The sequence below is a fragment of the Pantherophis guttatus genome, chromosome 4 (assembly GCF_059756535.1).
Source record: "Pantherophis guttatus breed Tessera chromosome 4, ASM5975653v1, whole genome shotgun sequence".
NCBI lineage: Eukaryota > Metazoa > Chordata > Lepidosauria > Squamata > Colubridae > Pantherophis > Pantherophis guttatus.
Window position 1 is genome coordinate 36957120 of NC_142066.1, and position 10825 is coordinate 36967944.

General features: G+C 34.8%; 1 protein-coding gene across 1 annotated transcript; it reads left to right on the plus strand.

The window, feature by feature from the left end:
• The first annotated feature begins 6903 nt into the window (after nucleotides 1–6903).
• On the plus strand, nucleotides 6904–7758 carry LOC117668727 (olfactory receptor 14A16-like). Its single transcript, XM_034422785.2, has one exon. The coding sequence runs from the start codon at nucleotides 6973–6975 to the stop codon at nucleotides 7756–7758; it is 786 nt and encodes a 261-aa protein (XP_034278676.2). The 5' UTR covers nucleotides 6904–6972.
• Nucleotides 7759–10825: the final 3067 nt, after the last annotated feature.

Genomic DNA, 10825 nt, shown 5'->3' on the forward strand with positions numbered 1-10825 from the left:
AAATTGAATTAGTAGTATATCAAATTAAATATTAGATTTAGGAGGGACTCAATACCGCCAGTAACACAGAAGATAATATTAAATAAAAGAAGGACAATTAGTGGATGATAATTTGGAGAAATATCAAAAAGATCGTGAGAGACCAGAAAAAGTTGTTGAAGGAGATGACAAGCCTCTCATCCACTGTGCTCAAAATGGTGAAGAAGACAGCCTCCAATACCACAATAATGATGACATCACCCGCAATGTAGAAGTCGACTGAAGGATTGTCGAAAACAGAAAAATCAGCTATGATTCCTACTATGCAAGCGATGCAAGCAACACTTACAGCGATTCAGGATACTATGATCATGATGCAAGAGAATATGTCCAGTAATCATATCGAGTTGAAAACAGATATTAAAGTTATTGACCAAAAAGTGAATGACATACAAGAGTCAATACAAATTAATGAACAGAAGATAAATAAGATGGAATCTAAAATTGAGCAAAATGAAAGAAATTTAGAAATAGTAGACCAGAGGCTAATCCTAATTTATTGGAAATGGGGAAAATGGTCAAATATAAAGAGATATTAGATGGGGGAGGGAACCTTAAAACAAACGAAGAATTGGAAGAACAGGGCATCCACATTGATTGGTCGCCGTATGCACAAATAAAGTCCCATTATAAAAAGGACAAGGAGGAGTTTGGCATTGGGATGGGTATCAATGGATTTGATAAGATATGGATGGGAATAGACAACAAAATATTAGCTAAATTATATAATTACTTGTTGGAATACGATATGATGGAAGAGGTGGTTAAAGAGCAGATGATAGCATGGGCCAAAAACATTGGACAAAGTATAAATTTAAACAAATGAGATACAATTTGGAATAGCAATCTTAAAATGACAAGGACGGTGACTTATAAGGAAAATCAATATAAGATGCTGTACAGGTGGCATCTAGCCCTGGCCAGGATAGCTAAAATATATCCCAATATGAGTCCCAATTGTTGGAAATGTGGCCATCACCAAGGCACTTTCTACCATTGCTGGTGGAACTGCCCCGAAGCAAAAAAATTCTGGAAAATGATTTGGAAATGGATTAAAGAAATAATAAAAGATAATATTGAATTTGAACCGAAAATCTTTCTCCTGGGAATCCTGAAAACAGAATACGAAAAAAAGAAGAAGTATTTAATTATACACATAATGACAGCGACAAGAATAACCTACTCTCAGTATTGGAAGGAGAAAAAACTACCACCCGAAGAACAAGTAATCAGGAAAATTTTAGAGTGTGCCGAAATGAATAAGCTAACATTAGAACTTAACGAAAGAGAGAACACAGAATATTATAATGTGTGGGAGTTGTGGTATGAGTGGATAGAGAAAAGAAACAAAAAATGAAGTTTGTGACGTACAAAGTTTAATTAATAATGATCATAAAGAGTTAAACATTGCCATGTGCATTATTGAATTAAGGCTGCAATCTATGTAAATAACTGGTAAATAATATGCATATATGATCACAAAGAACTGTGCATTACCATTTGTAATAATACCCAAATCATATACAAGCAAAGATGCAATATTATGTAAATAATATGTAAATAATATGTATTTATATTCAACACCACGGAACCGAAAAATGTTGAATTGTATTTCTATATTTCATAATAAAAACCAATAAAAAAAAAAACTTCAACATTTAGAAAAAGACAAGAGTGATTAAACATTATTAAAATTAGTTAAAATGTATCTGCATAATGACATTTCTGGGGATTCAGAATAGGATCTAGCTTTATAGAGATCTGGTGCTTGAAATTCATTTTAGTCATGACGACAAACACCTGTTGTTCACAATAAAAAAAAATCAAAAATATTTTCTAGGAAACATCTCCATCTTTAAAATTTTTGACAGAGCAAACCTGATATCCTTGTTCCTCATACTATATACGATTGGATTCAATAGAGGTGGGACAAACAATTAAGTACAGTTGTAGCTAAATCCTTTATACCGGCAGATGGCTTCATATATTTATTCAATGCAGATAGAAGATATATAGAAACAACAATAAGATGGGGTAAGCAATTGGAGAAGACTTTTTGCCTTCCTTTCTTGGAGGGGATTTTCATTACAGCATTGAAAATAGACATATATGTTATTAGGATAAATAATTAGGGGGACCTTTGCACAGGTTCACCTGGTGCACCAATTGCAACCCTACTTGGATCATGAGGCTCTCCCCACAGTCACTCATGCCCTTGTCTCCTCATGGTTAGATTATTGCAATGTGCTCTACATGGGGCTACCCTTGAAAAGTGTTCGGAGACTACAGTTGGTCCAGAAAACAGCCGCGAGAGCTGTCGTAGATGCACCTAGGTACACCCACATTACACCAATTCTCCGCAAGCTGCACTGACTCCCTATTGGTCTCCAGTCACAATTCAAGGTGTTGGTTATTACCTCTAAAGCCCTACATGGCTCAGGGCCAGGGTACTTCGAGACCGCCTTCTACCCCATAGCTCCCAGCAACCGGTAAGATCCCACAGAGTTGGTTTCCTCAGGGTCCCGTCAGCTAAACAATGCTGGCTGGCGGGCCTGTGGGGGTGGGCCTTCTCTTTGGCTGCCCCAGCTCTCTGGAACCAGTTACCTCCTGAGGTCCGGACCATCCCCACCCTATTGGCCTTCTGAAAAGCAGTGAAGACCTGGCTCTTCCGGCAGGTCTGGGGCCGGTTGATCTTGCTGCTGTGATTTGGTGAAATCCGGCCATGAATGGGTTTTAATTGTTTTTAATGGTTTAACTCTTAATGTTTTATATATGGTTTTTAAATGCATTGTAAGCCACCTTGAGTCTTCGGAGAAAGGCGGCATATAAGTTGAACAAATAAAATAAAGAAAGAAAGAAAGAAAAAGCAACCCATTGCTAAAACAAAACTGAACACAAGAGTTATGATTTCATTTTTATTTAAGCCTATACAAGTGTTTTTAAGAAGCTGTGGAATTTCACAGAAAAACTGATCAATTATGTTTGAGCAAAAAGGAGCTGCAAAGGTAAAACAGGTATGCAGCAATGCATTAAGAAGGCTACTGACCCATACAGCAAGAATCATGTAAATACAGGTTTGTTTATTCATCATTTTTTCATAATGTAATGGATTACAAATGGCAACATAACAATCATAAGCCATGACTCTGAGGATCCAAAAACCAGATCCCATAAAAAAGGCAAAAAAGAAAACTTGAGAAACACATCCAAAATAAGAAATGCATCTTGTGTTCATGAGTATATTGATGATGGATTCAGGGACAATGACTGAAATAGCACCAAGGTCTTGTATGGCCAAGTTCATCAGGAAGAAGTACATTGGATTGTGGAGATGATGGTCACAAAATATTGCAGAGATGATCAGGAGACTGCCTGTCAGAATTGCCAAGTACAATACAGTGAAAACACCAAAATAAAGTTGTTCTCCTACTTTTGAGAAGCCAAAGAGCATAAATTCAGATATACTGGATTGATTATCCATAATTTATTATTTCTACGGGGAAAAAAAGAATAGAAGGACAATTGTTTTATTTTGAACTTGGCTTATTTTGGATTGCTTACACATTTATCCCCCTCTCCAAAACAAACAAACGAATGAACGAATGAACAAATAAATGTGGTGGGAATGAGGAAGGAGTCCATGAAATACTATTCAAAGGCACAGATACTAATACAGGACATTCACCAGAACCTGTTAAGAGTGTTTCATCTTTCACTTTGAAAATATTAAGTTTCTTTCAGATAAAAGTCTTTTGCATTGGATTAATTCCTCATTAATTAATAAAAATGAAAACAAAATCTCTAAACTGAATTTTGGAGGTCAGTACCATATTTTCCGGCGTATAAGACAACTGGGCATATAAGACGACCCCTGAATTTTCCTGTTAAAATATAGGGTTTGGGCTATACTCGCCGTATAAGACTACCCCTCTTCCAACGCACACCAAATAAAAATTAAAAAACATCAACTGGCTCACCCACAATGTAAAAGCAGCTGTGCTAGACCCAAAATGGCCCCTGAAACAAGCAGGAACCTCACACAGCCACAAAAAGCCCAAAAAAACAACTTTCACACTTTACATACACACAACACAACACAACACAACTGGCTCACCCACAATGTAAAAGCAGCTGTGCTAGACCCAAAATGGCCCCTGCAACAAGCAGGAACCTCACACAGCCACAAAAAGCCCAAAAGCCCAACTTTCACACTTTACGCACACAAAATTCCACATACAACTTTGTGAGATTTTGTGTGTTTGTGTAGTTAGAGTGAAACACTACAAAAACATACTAAATCTCAGAAAGCTGCACAAATATTATTTTATTTTATTTTATTTTATTTTATTTTATTTTTATTTTTATATGAAAGCTAAATTTAAAACTTCCTAAACTTTAAATGGCTAGGTCTAAAAAAGCACAACTAAAAAAAAAAACCCAATTAACTATTTTTTTTAAAGATCCCAAAGGGGAAAAAAACTTACCCAATAGAACAGGGGTCTCCAACCTTGGCAACTTTAAGACTTGTAGGCTTCAACTCCAGAATTCCTCAGCCAGCTCAATTTTTTCGAGAGGAAGAGATTGCAAGAGAATTAGCAGTCACACATTGGGGATAAGTATGGAAAGCAATGTTTTAGCAGCAACTGTTTGCCTAGCCTACTTAGAACTCTGAGCAGAGAGCCACTTAGGAGGCAAAAGAAAACTTTTAATGTAAAACTGATTAGAGTCTTGTCAGTTTCAGGAAGCAGCACAAGTTAATGGCAGTAGGAGCAATTAATTAAGATCACAGAGTTTAGCCTAAGAAGAGATAGTATGTTAACCAATCTTTCCACTTCATGTGTTTAGGGGGAGAAAAAAGGGGCCAGGGTTATTTTGTTGGCACTGTTATACATCATTTCTGCTTTTTTTTTTTTTTTTTTTTGCTAAACCTTCATTCCCTCCCATCAGCTCAAATATAATAATTTAATTCTCTAAAATATATATCTAAAATATCATTTGTCTTACATTTGCTATATACAGAGGGAATCTTAGTTTTCATAGGAACACAAACATAACATACAAACAAAACATAACAAATTCTTATCTGTTCATTTTTATTATTTTTCTTAATTTTCTTAAAGTTAGTCAATGTTTAATTGATATATTATCTCTCACCAGTATTTATATACAATTTTTCCTAGCTCTACAAGTCTAAGTGAATGCTTAATTAGTAAACATTACTAGTAAGAACTATATACTAGAACTATATAATGTAGTAATGTAATACACCAGTACATGTTCTGCTGATAATGATTAGTGCATATTCAATATCAAAGTGTAATAAGCAAATAAAGGCCAAGAGAATAATTAATCTTTTGCCCAAAACAGAAGAAAAGAGGCACCCATTACTGGAACATATTAGTATAATCAGATGTATTGCAGTTGGGTTTATTAACCCAGCCTCTTTGCTGTGCTGCTGTATACTTCTAAATAGTATTTCACTCTTGAGGCATTTCCATGAAGTCTGTTTCCCAAGACACTAGACAAATTTCTCATTTATCTAATGTATAAACATAAAACATGTATAAATAGTCATAGTATTGTATAGATCATTATAAACTATTTGTGGAAGAAGAACATAGAAATAAATTGAGAAGCAAAGACCAAAAATAGTAAGTTAATAATAGGTACTGGTATAAATTGTAATAATAATGAATTACTGACTATTTGAGGTATTTGCTTTTCTTTTCTGTTTTGTTGACTGGGATTATATTTACCATTGTTTATTTTCCATCGTGTAGAATCTAAAGTATAATTTTGTCTTTTTAAAATGTAGATTACATTTATTTTTGCTGTTGGCTGTTCACCGCCCTGAGTCCTTCGGGAGTAGGGCGGTATATAAATAAAATAAAATAAAATAAAATAAAAAAAATAAAAGTAAAGTAAAGTAAAGTATTTGAAAGTAAGCATTTTTCTGCTATTTAGCAATATCCCTCACTCTACATGTTGAGTAGTTAAAAGATATTAAATGCAACAATGCTAATAACATTGAAACAAATGGTGGTAGATACTTTTCTTGAATTACAGACAAGTAAAGCATGTTAGAGCATCCTTGAAGATTGTGCGGGATTTAGATTACATAATTATCCTATTATCAGGTTGGGGAATGTTAATCTATATGTTTGTTCACCTATGCACTGCAACCTTACCAATCTGGATGTTTCCAGTTGTTTTGGATACATAGATACACATATACAAATACAGACACAGATTGCCAAACTTTCAATTAAGAAATAAGCAATCTTGGGGTGTTTGGGCTCTTTGTTACCTAATGTGAGCAGAGGTGAAAGATCATCATTGGGTCATCCTAAACCAGTATGTGACATCAGAATGAATATCAAGGTGAAGAGTTCTGCAGATGCCATTCTGTCACATGTCTATAATTACAAACATCAGAATAGTGTTGGCAATTGAATATTTCAATTTCTCTTATTTCAGTTCAGTTATTTTATTACTTTCTGATTTTGATTCTAATGAGACAGTAGTTATAAATGAAGTGAACTTTTAGTTTCAAAGACTTATTAATGCTTTTTATTTATTAAAAGATGAATATACAATGGAAGACAACTTGGTACTGAAGCACAAAGGTACAAATTGAGCATTATAATTTGTGAATGGCCAGAGAAATAGTTATTTTTCAAAAGTGGCCCCAACTGTACTTTCAATTGTTTTCTCTTCTTTTTTTCAGATAGTATATTCATCTTAGTAATGAGTAAGAAACTCTTGGTGGGTAACCAGACATCTTTGACTACATTCTGGCTTCTGGAATTCTCAGCCATTCGGGAACTACAAATTCTACATTGTTTTGTATTTCTAGCCTTCTACTTCACAACTGCAACAGCAAATCTTCTCATCATCTTAGCTGTGACTTTTGACCATCATTTGCACATTCCCATGTATTTTTTTCTGATGAACTTGGCCATGCTGGATCTTGCTTCTGTTTCAGTCATTATGCCTAAATCCATAGCAAATTCGTTCATGAATACCAGATATATTTCTTATTCTGGTTGCATTTCTCAAGCTCTCCTGTTTGTTTCATTTTTGACATCTGATTTCTTTCTTCTCACAGTCATGGCATATGACCGATATGTTGCTATTTGTAATCCCTTGCAGTATGAAATGGTGATGAATAGGAGAACATGTGCTCAGATGATTGCTAGTGTATGGATCAGTGGTTTTTTCTTCGGAATCCTGCATACAATTGGCACATTTACAGTTCCTTTTTGCTCTGATGCTGTTGATCAGTTCTTCTGTGAGATCCCTCAATTATTAAAACTCAATTGCTCAGATTTCAATCAAGGTGAAGTTGGAATTCTTGCCTTCAGTATTATTGTAGTATTAGGTTTATTTATCTTTATTTTGGTAAGCTACATAAAGATCTTGAGTGCAGTGTTCAAAATACCATCTACACAGGGAAGACAAAAGGCCTTATCCACTTGTCTTCCCCACCTCATTGTTGTTTCTGTGTTAATGTTCACAGGAACACTCACATACATGAAGTTTCCCTCAAATTCCCCATCTAATCTGGATATAATGCTGACCGTTACATATTCCCTTGTCCCACCCATTCTAAATCCACTGGTTTACAGCATGAGAAACAAAGACATAAAGACAGCTCTGTTCAAACTATTAGATCCAAAATTTAATTCTAAGCATTCTTTTCCTATTTCTCCTTTCTAGATTTGGATTTGGGATCTACTTTAATTGATTTCCAATCGGGAGAGAAAAAAATATATTTCAAATTCTGACTTTTTTTCCATACTATAAGTCTTTTTACCCTTTTTTAATCTTTAGTCTTGCAATCTTTCAATTGTAAATGTGAAAACCATTAACAAGTATATCCTGCTATTAATTGTTAACTTGTTCTGATTTTAAATTTCTCTTGATAATTTTCCAGTAGGTCCTAGTACATCAATTTATCTTTATCTGACATTTTTATCTCATAATATGCTCCCGAATTGTGATCCCTTAAGCATATTTTTGACAGAACCTTGAGTTTATGTTTATCCCATAGTATCAATATGTAATAAAATGATTTTTAAAATCCACATTAACTTTAATTTTATCATAGTGTAAATATCCATGTTATTCAAGCCTGGTTTCTGGATCTGTATTTAGATGCCTCTGTGAGTGGCAGAAACAGTATAGCAGCCAGTCAGGAGTTGGTTCTGCTGATAGAGAATTTCTACAGATCAAGAAGAAATTGGGGTTATCTATTTGTGGTCTGGAAGAGATGTTCCTTGCAAAAATTCCTGCAGGAATTTAGTTTCTTGTGGTTGATTGTGAGGAACTTGGTAGTCAAGGATTTAAAAAGTGATCTAAATTGCTATGCAGCTTTTTAAAGACATTTGGCTGACAAAAAAAAAATCATCTTATGATTCAATTGTTTTACTATTTAAGGGAGAAGTCCAAACCACAGCAAAGGTTAAAAAAAAATTCAGTGAGCACTTGCTTTTGAATTTAAGAAGAGGGGAAAGTATCTTTAAAATATTTTGAAGGCAAAAAGCTTGACAAGATTATGATATTGGAAAATTTTAAATGGGAAAAGATAACTGGTTTTTTTAAAAAACTGGATTCTTTTTCTTTGATGAAAGAGTATTTGAAAATAGTAAATTTAATTAGAGTAAAAGATCAGACCTCTCTGTGAATGAGAAGATAAAAATAATATGAACTAGACTGTTTGATTGTGACTACAGAAAGCTAAGTCAGACTAAAAGGCTCAAAGTAGATAAAAGTAAAGAATAAAAAATTAAGCAAGAAAATAATTGACATACTTTCATTTTCTTACCAGGCAACCACAAAAAAAGCTAATAAACCAGAAGAATACAAGGATTTACTAGAACAAATTTCTGATAATGGCGTTTTTTAAAGATGTATTGCAGAAATTATTTGAAGAATTTGCTTAAAAACATGTTTGCAATAATTTAAAAAGAAATGGAAGAAGGATTTGCAGGGATGAAAAAATATATGGAAGAAGAAGTGAAGAAACATGAAGGTTCTGTAGGGCAATTGGTGCATATTTAAAATAAATTACTGACGAAGTGAAAATTTTGGGAAATAAGTCAGAAGTATAAACAGAGAGATGAAAAGGGGTTTATTTTTTCCTGACAAGCAGTTGGAAGGGATGATTTTTACTTTCCAACAACAGAAATTTAGGTTAAACTCTGTAAAGAAACCAAGCCCAATTCAAGGTGTTGGTTATCATCTTTAAAGCTCCCCATGGATTGGGACTAGGATAACTGAGGGACCATCAGGAGCCATCATTCTAATTACATAACCCATGCCATCCAGTTAAGCAGAGACAGAATGCAGTGAATCCCATTAGTCAAAGAATTTTGACTGGTGGGATCTAAAAGAACATCCTTTTCTGCTGTTGCCTCCACCTTTTGTCTATGGAGATTCTCAATCATCCAGATCATAGTTGTCCCAAAGGTGCTTTTTTCAAGAGGCAACTGAACTTTCTGATTTTTCTTTGAAGATGTTTTATCTTCATCTATCTACAACACAGTCTTTTCAACAGTTCTAAGAAGGCTCCACACCCATTTGCTCAGGTGACCCCACTCAGGTGACCCTGATGACACAGATAAACCTCCAGGTGACCTTAACAACCCACTAAAAGAATGCAAATGTCTATCTGTCTGCAAGGAGTATAAATCCTTCCATTTCCCACCATCCAGTCAGAGTTGAAGAAGCTTCTTGGATAAGAAGTGAAAGATCTTCAAGAAAAACCAGAAAGTCAAGTTTCCTCTTGAAAAAAGCACCTTTGAGGGCCCCACTTTTGGAACATTTTGCCCCAGGGGTGAGGCGAAACTCCTCACTCTTTGATTTTAATATAGAAACTTTAAAAAGTGACAACAGAAAAAGACTTAGTGGTACATCAAACCTAACCTTTGAGTTTTCCAGATGAATATCAATGTTGAATATTAATGAGGGAGAAGTTGTGACATACGACTTCCCCCTCATTGGTCCAGGCTCCAAGGTGGGTGAATGGACCAATGTGAGTGGCTGAAATGCTGGACAGCTCTTGGCTTTAAAAGCATCTGCCACTTGTTTTTAAACTGCAGAAACAAACTATTTTACTGCACCATGTTGCGTCCTGCCTCCTCACTCTGACTTGACCTCCAACAATTAAGATCTGGCTCTGCCACTTAGCCTGGAGCTAAGAGTATGATGCAACACTGGGGATGGCTTGAGGGCTCTTCCTCCACATTGTTAACTTGTTAAACTTCTGAAACTTTTAATTTTGATTTTCACTTTTAACATGTGAATTTTACTTTTATTTTTAATTCTGTTTTTAATATGCTTCTAGTCATGTATTGATATTGATTTATTATATTGTTTGTATTCACTTAGATCTGTATTCACTTAGAAGATGATGATAACTTACTTAAAAATTCAATTCTTCCCAGAGGGTTTGACCCCTTTAATCCTGATAAACAATTTTCCCTCTCCCTGGAAATAAGTGATAGAGCATAAGATGGCTTTCTATGGACTTTCCATTGTTTTTAATATCCCCAGGCTATGATCAAGCCAAGCAAGTGCTTATCAATAGAATAAGAGATATGGAGTTCCAGAACTTAACAGGATATTTCTCTATAGCAGAAATCAGATTAAATGGGGTGTATGGGAACCAGCAAGGTATCTGAAAGATCTGACTTTTCCTAAGAGGAGTATAGCATTTTTTTTTATAGTCAGATGTAATTTCTTCCCATTAGCACTCCTGCAGGGCAGGTATGATCAAACCCCA